At 39.9% G+C, this 19,283-nt stretch overlaps 1 protein-coding gene across 2 annotated transcripts in view; it reads left to right on the top strand.

Moving 5' to 3' along the window:
- Positions 1 to 17,245, top strand: part of p23 — a 58,559-nt gene extending 41,314 nt beyond the window's left edge. For both annotated transcript variants that reach the window (XM_067138725.2, XM_067138726.2), the window contains exons 2-4: positions 2,527 to 2,713; positions 8,650 to 8,838; positions 16,491 to 17,245. In XM_067138725.2, coding sequence (XP_066994826.1) covers positions 2,527 to 2,713; positions 8,650 to 8,838; positions 16,491 to 16,601 — 487 coding nt within the window. In that variant the 3' untranslated portion in view covers positions 16,602 to 17,245. The remainder of the gene's footprint in view (positions 1 to 2,526; positions 2,714 to 8,649; positions 8,839 to 16,490) is intronic.
- Positions 17,246 to 19,283: the final 2,038 nt, after the last annotated feature.

Raw genomic sequence — 19,283 nt, 5'->3', positions numbered from 1 at the left:
TCCCTCTCCCTCAGAACTTTCAGCATCAGTCTCCCGGGATGTACCTGAAAGGTCAATCACCAGTGGAGCTTCGTCCGAGTCCGAGTTTCTCGTTTGCACGGGTGGGGGTTGGACTTTATTTAGCGCCATCCGCCGAGTTCGTCTCTTCCTCTCTCTCCTTCCCTTGTGCGCTGTTGCCTCTGCGCTCGGGTTGGCGGAACTGGGTCCCGTTTTCCCGGCGTCCGGCATGCTGACCACTGGGTAGGGTTTGAGGGTTCGGTTCATGTTGGGCGGAGAGGTGGCCTCCAGTTTATGTTGGTGTTGCTCCACAGTCGCTGGCTCGGCGGAGCCATAGACTGTTCCTTCCCGCGTTCGGGTTCCAGCACGTCGGGGCTTAGCCCCGGTTCCTGTTCGCCCTTACACATCGTCACGCACTCCAGCTCAGCTTCCAGGCTTCACCTGCTCTTAGTTCGGGGTCAGCCCTGTGGCTGGCCGACCAAGTGGGAAGCGGCTCCACTGGTATGTGCGAGCTGGCTTGTGCTGACGGTGGTGATCGGAGATGTCGTGGTGGTGGCAGTATTAGTGGTGGTAGTGCGCTCATAGTTCCGCATAGTGCACCCCGTCAGGTAAACGTCAGACATTAGGTTTACTTGCTGTGAGTCATGTGTGTAGTCTGCTCCCAGCTCCTCTAACACTTGTCGTTTCCCGCTCACGGAGCACACTAGGCGGTGAGTTACCCCCAGCTCTCGCTCGGCCGGGTCACTTACCTGAGCGAGGGCCGGTAGCGAGACGCTATGCGCGCTTGTAGCATTGAACTCTACTGACATATTCAATACATTACTACTAAAGAATAATATATTGCCGATGGGAGTAATTGGCGGGGGGCGGCGCTGTGATTACTGCGCTTTGCCCTCCGCTGATGAATTGACGGCCGTAGAGTGGTCAGAGTGCCGTGATAACAACAGCTCCTCACTCTCCGTCAGTTCTTGAAGCTCGTTGCTGGTTGTCTGTATGGTTCCAGGCTTGCCGACAAATTGCTCTTTACTAAGCGTATCATTGCTCTTTCTGGAAAAGCAAGCCTGGTCCCGTGTGTGTTCGTGTAGGGACATTCTAATGCGAGTTAGTGGACGCAGGATTATCCGTTAAGCGGGTTCCTGGGCCACAGATTCTTTATCTAACCCTAGGTACCAAGAAGCGATAACCGGCTGGGACAGATAGTGTATCCACTCGATGTTCTCTGACGGTCTCGGTGAAAGAAGAGACAGCGGAGCGAGAGGCACGTATGTCCTTCCGCTACAACAGTCAGCTCGTCCTTGTCCAAAAATTCCCTTCAGCTGTGATCTCGAAGTATATAAAGACTTCGGTATTCCCCTTCCTCTCACATGATACGTTTGGATTGATCCTTGCCAGCCAGTCATGATAGATCCTCTTGTCAAGACCATGCCCTGAACTACTTCTTGGTCTCAAGACAAAAACAAACTCTCTGGTGTTTTACATGATTCATAGAACTTTCCTAGTACAAAAACAAGTCCAACTCATCAGACTGGGATGCCCTCATCAGTCATCCAAATTATCAGAGTCCAATATAGCAATGTTTTCCCAGTCCAAAACAAATTACTCATACCTACATATGTGGATATCTCCCAGCTTACAAATATAAATGACAAAATATACAAATGAAATACTGATGATGATGATGATGATAATAATAACAACAAATCAAATACTGACAATATCTCTCACTTCTACATATAGTGCGAGGGTGTGATATATGTACTATCACAAGCTGTACGCTTAAACCGGCTTCAGTGGTGGGGTCATGTGAGGCGAATGGAGGAGGATAGGTTACCTAGGAGAATAATGGACTCAGTTATGGAGGGTAAGACGAAGTAGAGGTAGACCAAGACGACGATGGTTAAACGTGGTTTCTGACAATTTAAAGATAAGAGATATAGAACTAAATGAGGCCACAACACTAGTTGCAAATCGAGGATTGTGGCGACGTTAAGTAAACTCAGAGGCTTGCAGATTGAACGCTGAAAGGCATTACAGTCTATAATGATAATGTTTGTATGTAATGTATGTTGGTTTCTCAGGAATAATATTAGTGAAAAATGTTTTATGAAACAGGGCCGTGGGGAGTACCTTGGTACTCTTCAGCATGTAATATTTGTAATATGACCTAATATCCCCCAAAATACCATGTCATTTAATAATTGTGAACGCACATTTTAAAATTGTCGTATCTGTTCTCTTAACTGATAATTTTGATTACAGAAATAAAATTATTGTTAATTAATGACGGGTTGAATATTTGAGTTCTGTGAGGACCATTTGTAATCTGTAACATAGTTACTTCAACATTAACTACAGTATTTAATTTGTAATTTACGGAGTTGAACCACCTGATATGAAGGTTCATATCAACTGGAGTACATGTCCCATGGAATTCAACATCAGTTTTCATGGCTTGGCTCTTCATTGTTTTTTGTTGTTGTTGTTTTGTATGTGTCATTTTTATATTTTTACGGAACTCCTCTGTTTTAGGGCTGTGCCTCCACCAGTGATGTGGGCTCAGAGACCTAATGTTATCTTCCTCACGATATGCTTGGAGGATTGTAAGAATCCAGAAATCAAAATAGAAAATGACAAAGTTTTCTTCAAGGGAGTTGGTGGAACTGAAAAGAAACCTCATGAAGTCACAATGCAACTGTACAAGGAAATAGACCCTGAGGTGAGTGATATGTTTTACTGGTATTTGGTAATCGGACAAAGGTGTTTAAGTGATTGGATGCTTTCATATCAGAAGGGGAAGATTGTACCACTTGTCAAGTTTTCTATTTCTCAGTATATCTCAGACCTTTCTGCATCAGACTGCCATTCATTGTCAGATCGAGACCTTGGAGGCATTGGATGCTCTCATTGTGTAGTTGATATGCTTGTTTTAGATATATGGATTCTCTAAGTTTTTAGTTTTTATGTTGTTGGTAACATTTAAGTCCATTGATCTGCTGAATGATAGCTTCCCACATCGCTTGGAAGACAGAGACCTTTTAATTTTGTGGAACTATAAATCATTGTATCAGGTGTGTTGGCCGATAAACTTAGAATTTCTTTGAGAGCTTTGAATCATTCTATCTGCATCTTCAAGGAATATACATGGATTAAGTTTCGCTCGTGTTGTTTGGAATGGAAATGTAAGGGATGGACAAATGTAGAGGCCTTTAATATTGACATTTTTTTATCTGGGTGGAGCAGTGCTGAGGTAGTTACATTCTGGATAACTACCAGCTTGAAAGATCTTGGTTTGGCCATGTATGAAGTAGTTCATAGAGTGTTGGACACGGGCAACACTAGTCACATTGATATAATAGCATTTGATCCAAACATCAGGAAACTCCTTGGTGTTTGGCCTGTCTGTTGAATAAAGAGTGGTTATAACTTTTCGTTGGTCAAGGGGTGGGTGCAGCGTTCACCTTCTGATATTTTTCTCTTATAATATGAAATTAAATGCAGGTGAACTTTTGAATCACTGTGTAGCTGATGGTTCCAGGAGTTGAGTGATGGCAAGTGTGTGGCATTGTTGACCGGAAGCAGCAAGACATCGTCAACAGTGCACTAAGAAAGAGCACTGCGCTCACCCTTGACCTAGGGTGTTTCTATATTTTTACATTCCATAATTGTACAGAATTTTATTATTTACTGTTCGTTCTTGAGAATTTGCATCCATAGCAAAGAACTCTGGCCATATCTCCTGTTTCTTCTTGGTGAGTTTTCTTAGATGTTTGTAGGCTTTGGTGGCTGGCAGGAGCAGGTCCAGGCGAAGTTCTTCTACGAAGAACTGTTCCTTTGTTAGCACGTAGGTGAGGTGTGAGGGTGTGTACTTTGATAGACTTAGGGCCGGTTGCATAAAAGTTAATCTGAGTTCAACCACCCGAAACTGATCTCCAGTCAAGCTGAACTTAGAATTTTGGTTGTATAGACATTAATCCAAGATCATGTCTTCTTGATGGAAGATCAAATCTGACTGGTGAATTTTCTCAGATTAACCTCGTTGAACTAAGTTCAGCAGAAGGAATATAATTATTATTTTTGTGAGAAATAAATCTGTTTTGGTGTCTGACATAATAACAAAGAAAAATAATAAATAGGCCTACTGTTGATTAAAGTAAAATGATAAGTAGGCCTAATGCTAATTGTAATTATTTGAACAATAATCCTACTATTAACAAGTTGTTTGTTCTCCACTGTTTTATGCTTAGGGCCTATAGGTTATGCTATTTTCCGATTACTCTGACGTTTCATCCGAGAATGGAGAGTTTGAACTCCAAAGAGCTCCTCGCGTGTTTCAACATAGAAGGAATCCCTTCTTAGAACTAAATGATCGACAATTTAAAATACGGTTTCGATTAGGAAAACGTGTAGTTGAAGAACTAGAACAAAGATTACATCTACAATTAAGAACACAAACTAAACGAAATCATGCACTGAATCCAATGTTCATGATCCTTCTCACACTAAAGATTTTATGCAACTGGAAGCTTCCAAATAGTAATTGGAGATTTATTCAATGTAAATAAAGGAACTGCAAGTAGGACTATACACAAAGTCACTAGAGAGATTGCAGCTCTAAAACCTCAATTCATCAAGATCCCTGCTGAGGAGGGTGAAGTAAGGAGGACATATCTTTTTCCTCTTTCTTAAAATTTGCAGTACGCGTCTTCTTGTTACTCATCTTTCTTCTCCATTTTGCGGCTTTGTTCACGTATCGCAGACAAATGAATGTCGAATGGCGTCGAGAATTGTCGATCGTTTCTATCTAAATCGCATGTTCGATACAACTCGATTTGATACAATCGCAATTATCTCTCTTGTTTAGCGATGTTGTCAACTCTGTTTTGTCGACCTTAGATCAAAACTGAACTTGGTTCAGTGATCTCAGATTAGTGTTACAGAACTCACACAGAGAAAAGAACGAAGTTCATTTCCGATCTTCGATCAAAACTGAACTACAGTTAGCGATTTTTATGCAACCGACCCTTAGAACTCTCTTCAGGAAGCGAGCTTTGATTTTTTCTGTGTCTTCTAGATTTTCCTTGTTTAGACTCTTTCATATCACCCCTAATCGTAGGTCATAATTGGTGCGATTTTCAGGCGGAATATGGTCATTGCCGTTTCTGGTTTTCTCAGACTCTTAAACTACCGTATTTACTCGCGTATTAGACCCCCTTTTCCCCCCACTTTTACAGCCAAAAATAATAAATGGGGTCCAATATGCCCTCAAAATTTTGGGCAGCGAACACATGACTTCTAGGTTATAAAGAGCTATAAATTGTACGTGTAAACATTCTGTAATATTATTTAACAAACATAGAATGTATTTAAGTTATACTGGCTATTTTTATAGGAAGGCAGTATTTCTAAACGTAAAAAGGCGAACAATGGTAAACACGACTTTTAGGCCTACGGTACATAAAGTCCGTTTTAGTTGCTCACTAGCTGATGTACCCGTGCTTCGCTACGGGATTTTCAGAAAAACTGACTTTGTTGTTTTTCTAACTGAAGTCAACATAGGTCATTACAAAAACGTCAGTAGGAAAGTAGCGATTAAAGGCAATGTTATCAAATAAAATACTCGATCAAATGAAAAACTGCACCTTTTCTCACCTTTAATGAACAGTACTACGGTGCCGATCTGACAGTCCAACGTTCCAGAGCTGGAATGACCAGGCCACAGACAGCCGTAAACACTTCTGTCTTTATTCCGTTAAATATGCACTCTGCTCATTCCAATCAGTGCCTCAGAGTAGGGATTGCATAGCTTGAATGCTTTGATGAACCCATGCGTTACGTACCAGTAGCATCAGAATATTTATGAACCAGAGGAACGGCATGCTAAAGAAGAAAGTTATCTAAATCCCAGCTACTTCCCGCAAATATTCAGGCACGCTGTTACACTCGGTACGACCGGGCAAGTTGGCCGTGTGATTAGGGGCGCGCAACTGAGAGCTTGCATCCAGGAAATAGTGGATTCGAACCCCACTGTCGGCAGCCCTGAAGATGGTATTCTGTGGTATCCCATTTTCACACCACACAAATGCTTTGGTTGTACCTTAATTAAGGCCAAGGCTGCTTCCGTCACACTCCTAGCCCTTTCCTATCCCGTTGTCACCATAAGACCTATCTGCCGGTGCAACGTAAGACAAATTTTAATAAAATACTCGGTACGTAACAGTAATCCTATCAGAGATGAATGGAACAGAAAAACAAAACACATCACAACAAACGATGGTCAATGTTATTGTTGATCAATTTCATGAGCTTTCTGTATTGTAGGCCTTCACATTTCATTTTCTTTCAACTTTGTCGTATTACGGCGTCTTCTAAAATTATTCATAGTGTAGACTGTAGTTCTTATTCTCAGACTTTACAGACCGATTTTCATTAAATTCTGTTTACCTATTTTCTTGCGACTCGGCGCTGATATGGACTTGGTAAGAAAAATCCAAATTCATGAATATCTCTGTGATAATAGCCGGTACGGTAACAATGTATAAGACATACATGATTGGAAATTTAATACTGTATATCTTTAGTTATGTGGGCCTCCGTGGCTCAGGCGGCAGCGCGTCGGCCTCTCCCCTCTGGATACCGTGGTTCAAATCCCGGTCACTCCATATGAGATTTGTGCTGGTCAAAGCGGAGGCGGGACAGGTTTTTCTCCGGGTACTGTGGTTTTCCCTGTCATCTTTCATTCCAGCAACACTCTCCATTATCATTTCATAGCATTCATCACTCATTACTAAATCACCTTGGGAGTGGCGACCCCATTGTAATAACAGCCTATATATCTTTCATTCATTACATTCCTGACCTGGTCAAATGACTGGAAAACAGGTTGTAGGAAATATTTCCAAGTATCATGTTCTCGTACGGCGAACTTTCTAAGTATTTCTGCACGGCTTTCACTCAGACTTCGCGTAGCGCGACACGACAGTATTGTCGCCTTGCATGGTTGAGTTGTAGATTTCAACTGATTATACACGGCAAGTCGTTGACCTTATATACCTGTGGTGGACTGGCTAGCTCCTGCTCCAAGCGAAGGAAAAGTGGTTTCATTCCCACCTTAATATCTCCAAAATTGCTGGATAGATTGACTTCAGATTTTGGCTACTACCCTTTATAATGCGGGCTTCACACTGGTGTAGCTCATATTTCTGTAACTCAAGCCATTGGTAGATATTAAAATGTTTCTAGACCATTCTACAAGGGTGGCGATTACGTCACTCAGCCAGTTCCTCGCTCCGTAACATCGTGCTGTCTCACTCCTGCAGCAAGCAGCTGAGTCGAGAACATTCGTTGGTAAGGCTGTTTCAAATATTAAAGCATAGCGGTTCTTTAACAAATAATGAATTATAAATATGATGTGCCAGGCCATAAGCACACCTGGTACAGTATATAATGTGTGATGGTACAATTTATGTTCTATGTCTTTTCAGGAGAGTTTAATCCTGATGTAAACATGTTATGTCCACGCCTCCCCCCCAAAAAAGAGTTGTGATTCGCTGAGCGTGTAGTACCGACCTCCATCTCGTCAATGTCTTGTGTTCGGGCGTGCAGGGCTGCGCATCACATACGATAACAGTGCGAAGATCTGAACTTCTGAATAAACGACTAAGCCTGGATTCTGTTCACTTAGTTTATTGAGCACATTCACAATGCACTGCCTATGGTCACTTCTGAGCGGTATTCTGCTTCACTACACGTGATGGTCCTACCTCTTGCTTCATTTCTCTCACTATAAATATTGACACTGACTGCTGCTGCAAGATGCAACACCTTATCTCCACGCTGTACAGCTTGGGACTTTCCCTCACTACGAAAAGACTTCCTGTATTACACCATGCCTTGTGCCTTCGTTTCTCATTGTTTAATCATAATTTTATATTTAAAAAACATATATGCCGGTGAGCCTCCGTAGCTCAGGTGGTTGCGCACCGGCCTCCGTGGTTCAAATCCTGGTCACTCCATGTGAGATTTGTGCTGGACAAAGCGGAGGCAGGACAGGTTTTTCTCCAGGTACTACGGTTTTCCCTCTTTCATTCCAGCAACACACTCCATTATTTCATTTCATCTGTCAGTCATTTATCATTGCCTCAGAGGAATGCGACAGGCTTTGGCTGCTGGCACATTTCCTATCCTCGCCGCTAGATGGGGGCTTCATTACATTTCTGACCCAGTCGAATGACTGGAAACAGGCTGTTGATTTTTCATTTCATATATGCCGGTATATATGACAACCATTTGATTATGTACTCTCCCAAACTCTCTAAATGTAATAAACATTAAATAAAACTAATGCCACGAGCTCGCATGCAGTGAAGTGAGTGCGACGGTTGCTTCTCCAATCATCTGCATCTCCGTCCACGTACAAAGGCAACGTGCTCCGCCCATTTGTTTACATCAGGATTAAACTCTCATGAAAAGATATATAATACAGGCAAAGGTCTCTGGAAAAGGTGTGCTTTCTACTATAACCTCAGTGTATGGTAAATCCCCATTTAAGGTTAAAAATATCAGATCCCTATAAAAACGTTAAATAGGGGTTCTACTGTATCTTAAAAGGTAGATGTTTGTGTGCTATTGATGGTCGTTTTGATATATTTACAGAAATCTCTCAAGTTTGTCAGAGATAGAAATATCGAGCTCATACTTAAGAAGAAGGAGGAGGGCAGCCCTTATTGGCCACAACTAATGAAAGACAAGAAGAAGTATCATTGGCTAAAGGTGGACTTCAATAAGTGGAAAGATGAAGATGACAGTGAAGATGAAGTTGGGCAGTCAGAAGATCTGGAAGAGGTATGTAGTCTGGGTAGTGGATGAATCCGTCAGAGAGCTTTGATATTGCTTCCACTTTCTTGTCTTGTTAACTTGTTCTTTGGCAACCACAGTTTGGTGATGGAGGAGCCAATCTGTTTACTTTTCCCCATCGCTTGCCCTTTTGCTCAGGGCTGATGATCTTAGTGTTGTACTGGAACTTAAGATGATCGGTAGTTCACTCCTTTCTTTCTTTCTTTCTTTCTTTCTTTCTTTCTTTCTTTCTTTCTTTCTTCCTTTCTTTCTTTCTTTCTTATATTCCCTCCAGAAGAGAGATATTTCAACTGGAAATAAGTTGGTTCACAGATTCCTTATAAACATTGAAAAAAAAAGTTTGTAATATGAAGGATGGTTGTCATTGATGGTCTCAGAATTTTGTTTCGTGTATTGCAAACATACAACCTGAAAATGTAACGAACTGAAATGTTTTTCTTCCAATATCTAACACAAACTTTAATAATGAACGTTCTCTCTCTCAAGCAGCTGTTGTCAGCTTGTCCCATATGGCTTCTACCCTCCTCTTTCATGAAGTTTCTCACTGATTCGCCTCGACTTGTTCATGAAAATGAATTCACACCATACAGATGGTGGAGGAATGTCATTGGTATACTGCTGGGCAGTTAACATCCCTCGAATTGGTATCGGTGATGTACGATGGCATCCATAATCTCCGCCCAAAATGACCACCATTTACATTTCCAGGTTGTACGTGATAAAATCCCAAGAAAGGCAATTAGTAATGCAGCCGTTAACGCACCGGGGGGGGGGGGGGGTGACCATGGATATATATATATATTTTTTTTTTTTTTTTTTTTTTAATCTCACTAACTTACACATCATTGAAAAATCAATGAACAACATACAGTTTAACTAGATGTAACATATTTTAAAACTGGCATATGAACAGTGTATTATTCTTACCTGCTAGAGTAACAGGTGATCTGCAGTACATATGTGAGTGGAGGTTGAAGGATCATTTCTTTTGCTAAGCAGCTTGTAGTTCCTGTTTCGTAACGGTACACTGGTGACATGCTTTTTTTCTTTTGATATCATGTGCATCCTCTGCACTAACAGAGCACTTAACAGTTCGGTGTTCATATTAGTACGGAATTCAGTCGTGTTCTTCCTCACCAAACTAAAAACTCTTTCCACTGGAGCATTGCTATGGGGTACTAGAAGAATAGCCATCATTAGCTTACTCAGTGAAGGGTACTTCCTCATACCTGAAGCATCAGTGATCTTCGATATTTTGAACCAAAGTCTCTCGGCCCTTTCATCCTTGTCAAAGCGAATCCATCAAATTAGAAACTACTGAACTTGGTTTCCAAAGAATCAATTTCTTCTGATGACAGAATTTTAGGAAACCAGTCAATCATAAATTCTACTGATAAACTCGTGTATTTCCTCTGGAAAATATCAGCAACTTCAGCATGCTCGAGAAACTTATCCATAATTGGCCATTTGTTGACAATGTACTCGCATGTTTTTGTATAGAACAGTCCCACATCGGAATAACAGTTTTTCAATAGTTTCATCTAGAGAAATTGCCCTTATGTAAGCCCTTGTGTTTGCCCCAATGACCAACTCACTGTTACTTTTCTGTAACTTAGCAGAACTAAATTTCACATCAAGCAAATTAGTATCGGACTCTGGAACAGAGGATGCTCTCACAAAGTGAACAATAAGGTCACTGAAAAATTCATTTAACTTTGAATGAAGTTTATGATTAAGCGGTGTCTCTTGTGGAGGAATACCGTATACTCTTGAACACCACCCGCCACCGAATAAGACCCGCACTCTTATTTTGAAAGAACAAAATTTAAAAAAAAAAAGTGAAGTCAAAATTATTTACAGTCTTTATTAACACACATCAAATGATAAGAAAATACAAATAAAAGTGAACAAAACATTTCCAGAACGATATCCAACAAGATCATCGTCAGTACCAACTTTGGAACTTTCATCACCATCACCTTCCCACAAAATGTTGTCATTGCTGCCATCCATAACATTAGAAATGCTACATTTTCTGAAGCTCTTCCGTATGAGGTCTCCAGGGATACGATTCCATGCTGTCAAAATCCACGAACACAGCAGCTGAACTTCCGAACACTGAATGCGACCAGTTGGCATCAGTGTGTGATTATCAGCCGCTATCCATTCTGTATAGAGCTGTTTCAAGGCTGCTTTAAATGGACGGTTTACGCAGACATCCAGCGGCTGTAGCATAGACGTGATTCTGCCCGGAATGTTTTTTCTTTTTCAAAAACAAATACCAAATACTTCAATGTTAGGACAGCACATCTTAATTTTTTAAATAATATTAATAACCAATATTTACAAGACAAAAATGAGTGGTATTAATAATACGTACACCGGGCGAGTTGGCCGTGCGCGTAGAGGCTCGCGGCTGTCAGCTTGCATCCGGGAGATAGTAGATTCGAATCCCACTATCGGCAGCCCTGAAAATGGTTTTCCGTGGTTTCCCATTTTCACACCAGGGCTGTACCTTAATTAAGGCCACGGCCGATTCCTTCCAACTCCTAGGTCTTTCCTATCCCATCGTCGCCGTAAGACCTATCTGTGTCGGTGCGATGTAAAGCCCCTAGCAAAAAAAAAGAATACGTACATAATTAATGTGACATTGACATATTTTTGAGACTATATACTAGATACAAAGAACGTTTACAAGTTAATAAGTAATAGCATTATCAGCATCTCATCATATATTCTTCTGTACAATAGAAGCAGCTACTCAGCAGATTTTTTAAAGCTTTGGTAAATGAATTGATGGGACTAATATCTTCAATATTATTTGGAAGCTGATTATACAATCTGATTCAAACAGTCTACATGTCTCAAGGCAATGGTTTTACTCTTTTGCTCGATAAAAATATTATTTCTTGCTAACGTCTGGTAATTGTGATTGTCAAAATTATTTCTGAAGTGATCAATTTTTTTTTCACGTGTACAATGCATTGCATGATGTATAGGCTATGCTTGGTACTGTTAAATAAAGGTCTGCAATGATCTAACCTGTTAACGTCTCGATATAATTCTGATAGCTTGTTTATGTATTCGAAAAATAACACCAAGATTTGATTTGTAGCAGCTCCAGAGACCAGTAGCATAAATGATGACTGAATGGAAATATCCAGCATATGCTATTCTGACATTCTTCACTACAACTATTAGACAAAATCTTTAAGGCAAAACAAATAGAACTCAAGATACTTCCTTATTTCTTAATATGACAGTCCCATCTTAAATTTTCATCTATATGGACGCTTAAAAGTTTTGTGGTCAACGTATTTTCAGTATTGCATTTGCATTTAATATAAGGAGGTTTTTTGTTTTTTTTTTTTATTTTTTTTTATTTTTTTTATTACAGTTTTGTCATGGTAGTTAGATGCCTTCAAATCCATGTATTGGGTCTTTTTTAGGTTCAATGTTAATTTGTTTTTCCTGAACCATGATTCTAACCTGGACAGGACTGTATTTGCTGCAGTTTCTATAGACATAGGGTCAGGATTATTAATAATTATGTTTGTATCATCAGCATACAGAACTGCAGTTTCTACTTGATTATTGTGAGGAAGATCATTCACATAGATCAAGAAAAGAACAGACCCCAAAATACTACCCTGCAGAATACCTAAGTCAATGTTTTTTACCTGAGAGTGATATATCTCAGTATGCCCTTCCCTGTTACAATGTGTAATTTCAACAAACTGTGTTCTTTTATCCAGGTATGATCTAAACCAGTCGTTAACAATTCCTCTAACTCCAGTCTGATATAATTTGAGCAACAATATTTCATGATCACCAGTATCGGATGCCTTTGAAAGGTCAAGAAATAGTCCTATCACAGTTTCATCATTATTTATTTGCATTTACGACCAACTGTGTCGAGTGCGATAAAGCAGACAAAGTACTTCTGCCAGCTCAAGATTCATAGATGAGATAAGTTAAAGGCTGTACCAGATAAGGAGCACATTTTTAAATGAGTTTTGTGGGAATTTCGTCTACACCTGTGGAAGGTTTATTCATCAAAGACTTATGATTTTAAGAACTTCCAATTCTGTTACTAGAGTTAATTGCATAGAGTTTTGCACAAAGGTTCGCAGTTCTGGTAATACATCTGATTTATTTGCATTTTCAAGTTTTGTATTGTAGGGATAGAAAATCATCATTTATATAATTAGCCTTATCATTCCCTTATCATTTTTTATGGCAGCAACTTTATTTCCAACTGCGTGTCTGTTGGTTTTTCTCTCGATTACGTTCCATATGGTTTGTGATTTTTTGCATGACTCTTTAACTTTGTTATTTTGCATTATCTTGGCTGCCCTAAAAACTCGTCGATAGACTGATTTGTAGTTTTTAACATACTTGCAAAAAACCCGGTCACAACTCTGCTGTGCTTATCTACTTAGTAATTTACATCTTTGACTTGGGATCTGTATACCCTTTGGCTTTTTTTAAGTTTCATTAACTACTGCAAGATTTTTTGGAAAATGTAATTCAAATTGCATTAAAATATGCTTTAAAAGGTTCTGTGTTTTTGGTCAATGCTATGACCAAATGTTATTGGACCCCAGGTCTGAAGTTTAAGACTTTCAATGAAACTGCCACATGCAGCTGCAGAGAAAAAACAAATTAATTGTGCTTGCCTCATTTTGGTTGAATGTTTGTTCTAGTTGCAAAATTTGAGCATGATGATCTGATAATCCAAAATTTATATTGGACGCTTGCATTTTAGAACAATGGAAATTAATACAAATGTTGTCTATCGTTGTAGCTGAGGCGGCATTTGCCCGGCTGGGTGTAAAAATTGTTTTAGATTACAGCTTTGGAGAACATGCAGTAGTTGTGATATTGACGGAAGGTTTTCTTCACCAAAAAATGTTAAAATTACCACAAAGTATTACTTCTCCGTTGCTATTCCTACCGAAAATGTTATGAAGGACTTGATCTAATTTTCCTAAGAAAATCTCCACATCAGCATCCGGTGAATGGTACACGGTAAACAGAATTATCCTTTTACCATAGGGAAGCTTAAGTTCCACTAAAATTAGTTCAAATTCAAATTCAGAATTGTGCATTTCAGGATCCTTTCTTTACATTCATTTCCTGACTAAGCAAAAATACAAACTGCCCCATGCTCTTTATTAACCTGACTGTATTTACTTGTCAGATAATAATCTTCAATATTGAGTTCAAGTTCATCATTATTACACCAATGTTCATCCAAACAGATAAACATAACATCCTGTATTGAATTTAAAATTACTTGTTTATTTTGAATTGCCTATTCCCACCCTCCAAGCCATTAGTGGTATTTTATTCTAGACTCACATTCTGGATTGAAATGTTATTGGGTCTAGAATCTAACAAATGTTTCCCGGACTAGGTAGTTCTAGGACAGTCTTTTCCTGATCTTAACTTGTAATGATGTTCCCTAATCTATTGAAGTGCATGCCATGCCTTGTACGAGAAGTTCGGTTTAATTTACTGATGTCTAATAGTGTAACATTTTTTAAATAAGTACATATTTGCCTGAATTTCTCATTTGAGTCCTTGACAGCTTTATTCACAATTGACCAGTCAGTTAAATCTGTCTGTGGGGCACGTTTGTCACTATCACATTTGTATGGGCCAGCTTACCTAGAGTCCTTTTCAGAATACTTGCGGCCTAATGGCCTTCATTTCTCGCTATGTTGCTACTTCCTTTTCAACTGTACTCCATCAGCTCAACTTCTCCATTTGATCAGAATCTCTACCAAGTAGTAAATGTATGAGCACATAGTCAGGAAGAGATCATACAAATTCTTAAATTTTTGTATATGCAAAACTTTTTTTTTGGACCAGTGTAATAAAAAATTGACAGTGAAATAATAGAAAATAGATATGAAGTATCACCATTCATATTATTTGGAGATAGGTTACCATATTATGACTATTTTCATGTCTGAAGCATGAATTCACATGGTTTTGATGAACAGAAACGTGCTTCGGAATGCACCTTATCAAAGGAATTCTGCCTTAGTACAAAAAATCGATATTAATTCCATTATGCGGTTCTACAGACATTTAGATTTTTCTTTCAGAACACTCAAAAGTTTGATTTTTGATGGTCGCTGGATTTAGGATTTGGTGTAACAGCAAGTGTGTTGTTTTGGAGTGTAATGTATGAGTGTTGGAACTTTAATGGTGGCAACTATTTAATTAAAACTGATACAAAAGAGATAAATGTTACAAAGCTTTATTGTCCTTCAGAGTAATCTCCATCATTGTGTACAATCCATTGTCAGCGATGTGGAAGTCGTAGGGTACCTGTAGCAGCGCTTGTTGTGTTGATAGTTCAAATGAAGCGGCCTACTGCCTGACAAATATCTGGAACAGTTCTAGAGCAAATGCCACAAAGTGGTTGCTTCATCTTGGAAATCTATCCAAAGTCACAAGGGCTTAGGTCCGGGGAATATGGTGGATGGTACAGCCAATTCCCACCCCCATCGACTGACCAAATCAACCACAGCTTGCACAGTATGCTGCTAAGCGTTGTTGTGCAAAATGATGGGTGAGTTTTGCAGAAAGTGTTGTCGCTTCTTTCTCTGGTCACAGGTTGTGTTCCAAAACTGAACAGTAATACTGCACGTTGACAGTTTTCTATGGAGGAACATAATGCGTTAGGATAACACCATCATAGTCATTCACTGCTGGGGGTTCCAATGAAGTTTCGTTCTTTGCGGTGACCCGTAATAACTCCGTTCGATTGGGGTTCCAGTTGTGGCTCGTACGAGTTGGCCCATGTCTCATCCAATGTAATGATACACGTAAGAAAGCTTCTCCGTTGCACTCACAACGGTCAAAAGTAGTTACAAGCAGTGTCTTATAACCACTTTTGTGTTTCCTTCAAATCATGTGGAACCCATCATGATGCAATTTTTTCTCATGCCCAGCCGTTCCTCCAGTATGTGAAGTACAGTCGCTAAACTAATGTCTCGGGCCAGCTCACGAATCTTAGTGTGATGAGTGTCCAGTGAGCCTGCACTTCTTCACTGACACTAGGATGACCTGGCTGACGCATGTCTGCCACATTTTGTTGTCCCTTGTTGGAAGGCTTTTACTCATGTCACTTCTGTAAGGCAATGCAGATTCACTGGAAATTTCGTGAAGATCTTGATGACACGTGTCATGCTGTATGACTTCTGGCACGTTCAACTTTATCCAACTCCACTGTTCCTGTTTCGAAAACATCATGACAGCACTACCTTAGACCGTCAGCTAAAACAAGGCTTTGTTCCTCTCGCCAGTTCGCATGCGCGTGATTGGAAATGGAGAGTCTGTGTGTTCTGAGGTAAGGTAGGTATGTAACTAACGTGTGCTATCAGCGACGTTATTAGGTTCTGTTGCATGGCGTCTCTACAGTAGTGTTGCCACTATTAAAGTTCCAACCTTCATATTACATGCCTTCATTTGTTCCACACACTAAAGTTAATGACGTAATCGCTGTTTTGTCGTGTACGATAATAATTAGTCAGTGCCTTGAATGAGGAGATCCAAATTATAAACATTCTTCTCTTTTTTTCTTCATGCTTTCTGTGCTTCTGATTTGTTTGGTATTCTTACAGATGATGCGTCAGATGGGAGGTCTCGGTGGAGGCGGCGACAACAAACCCAGTTTTGACGATCTTGACGCGGAATCGGATTCGGATGACGAAGAACTTCCAGATCTAGAGTGATGTGTTAAAGTACATGAGAACTGATATCAGTCATAACTTTGAACTGATGGGAAGGACCGACTACCATCTTTTCGATATCCTGTTAAAATCTGTAATCGTACGTTAAACAGGACATCGCACGTTTAAATACATATTCCCCATTGAAGTATTGGAAAGTTGGTCTACTTTCTAAACTGTTGACAGCGTAAAGAGCGTTTACCACCACACTCTGTATAGTAAATAACTTCATGTGGCCACAATTATTGGGTTTAGAAATTCTAAGAGGAATTGAAAGTACATCCTTCATTTTTTTTACAAACCAGTGGAAGCTTAAGATTTTTGTTGCGACAGAATCTAATATCTCAGTGCTCTAATTTTATTGCTGCTGAACATTGCATATATCCAGTTAGGCTTTTTATACTGTTAGTTCAGATCACCTTCTGTTGCAACTGTTAAACGTTTTTCATTACCACAATGTATATTGCCAACCATATAACCTTTTTTGCAGTGATATTCCAAATGCATATGTTGGCTTGAAAGTGGACAGTATTGAGCAAGATATAGACTGTAATGTTGGGAGATGAGTGTCTCGTCATTTCTACTTGTCCTTAGAATTCGTCGACTTGTATTGTGGAGTGTATTGTTAAATAAATTTCTTAAGTAGAGAGATGGCTTTTTTGTTGGTAAGTAAAAGAAGAGTCCTGTACTGCTGGTAAGTTCTATAATAATCCACTTCTATTGCAGTGCATACTGTTGTGGCATCCTTCATCCTGAAATTATTCTACACCAGTTTTACATTGAATTATTTACAATAATTTAGCTGTTACATCACGTTATCCTGCTGTATTTCTGAAGGTTTTTGTGACCTTCCATTATGAATTATTCATTTTTAAACTACACTAGAGTCCAAAAGTTGAGCATGATCACTATATGAGGACATACTGCTTGATAGGAATGTCAGACGGATTGTTAAACAAACCGAAGCTGAATCGTACACCATATGTCACACAACTTGTCCTAAAAAAAAAGGGTCAGAAAGGTTCTGATAGCTAAGGTGCACCTTTGACCACAACAAACAAAACTTGACCATGTCTTCCACAACAAAATGTGCTGTTAATAGGGTGTATGGTTACCCCTAACGGCCACACATGCTTTGTAGCGACGTGGCATGCTCTCTATCAGATGGTCCAAGAGCTCTTGTGACAGCAGTCTATCCCATTCCTCCGAAAGGGCAATGCAAAGGTCTTGAAGGGTCCTTGATGGAGGCTGATGGGATGCAATTCGCTTCCCTAATGCATCCAGGGCATGTTCTTTAGGCACCATGCGTGTCGCTCTAGCGGCCGGGCGGAGAACAACACGTTAGGCACACTCGCAGTAGCTGTTATGTTATTACTGAGCGTGTAGTTACTGTGATGATAATGGCAGAGAACAGGAGATAAAGTAAACGCAATTGTTGTGTTGTCGGATGTTCCAATACTTACGCAAATACGGGAACTGAAGTACAATTTTGTTGTTTTCCAAAACAAGCGATAGAAGTGGACCTAAGGAGGCGATGGATACAAGCAGTTAACCAAACGAAGTAAGTGGGCCTACACACACGTACTGCTCATGTTTGCAATAAGTTCAATTGATCCGATTTAATTTAATTTTGGTTTTAATTTTTAGCAATGATGGATCACTTTGGCAACCTACGACTCACTCAAGAATGTGTAGTGCGCATTTTATCAGAAACGGAAGATCTGGACACCCACTAAGTCCAGCCTATGTTCCAACAGTATTTCCAGACGAATACAAGAGGAATGTGTCGCCGGGACCCGGCTTACAGCGCTTTCACAGACAGCTCAAGCGATTAAAAAAAGGAGGAATCACAGACAGTTTTTTTTAAGTTCAGTTTGCCCAAGTAACATAACCAAGGATGCATCTGTGGGAACATGCATTTTCTGATTTTCATTGTTCATACTTCATGTTTTCTTGTTCAATAAATGAAAATGGCATTAATACACAAGCATATATTCCACTTAATTTTGGTCTGGGAGGGGACATTATGAAACATGATAAAATGTGTGGAACATAAATGGCGTGTGGCATCCGGAGAGGCCTGGTGCAGGTCTTTTGATTTGACGCCCGAATGCGACTTGCGCGTTGTGATGAGGATGGAATGATGATGAAGGCGGAACATACACCCATTCCCTGTTCCAGGGGAATTAACAAATTCTAGTTAAAATTCCTGACCATGCCGGGAATCGAACCCGGGACCCATGTGACCAAAGGCCAGCACGCTAACCGATTAGCCATTGAGCCGAACAGTGTGTGGAATGGAAGATGATCATGCAGGCATCAAGGGTCCAGATTTCCAAGGCTACAGTTCCATAAGGAGCAATACACAAATGCGTGATTTAACACGTGTGAACGTCTTTGCCTTGCTTCTTACATTATTACCAAACTGCAACGTTTCAAAATTACAGTATAACCCCGCATTTACGTTCCTGGCTTTTACGTTTTCCCATCTTTTACAGCATTTCTTGTTGGTCCCCTGAGGTTTCCTCACAATGTATTAAAATTTTCAAATTTACGTTTGCAACATTTTATGCGTCTCAACTAACCTAAAATGATTTGAGTAGCCATGGCATGACAACCAAATCAAACCATCATGGACCATAATAACTCTTAGAACTCTCAGTATTGAACTTCAGCTTAACCAAT

Source organism: Anabrus simplex, chromosome 1, assembly GCF_040414725.1.
Source record: "Anabrus simplex isolate iqAnaSimp1 chromosome 1, ASM4041472v1, whole genome shotgun sequence".
Lineage (NCBI taxonomy): Eukaryota > Metazoa > Arthropoda > Insecta > Orthoptera > Tettigoniidae > Anabrus > Anabrus simplex.
Note: the sequence above shows the minus strand (reverse complement) of the source record. Positions and strands in the feature narration are given on the sequence as shown.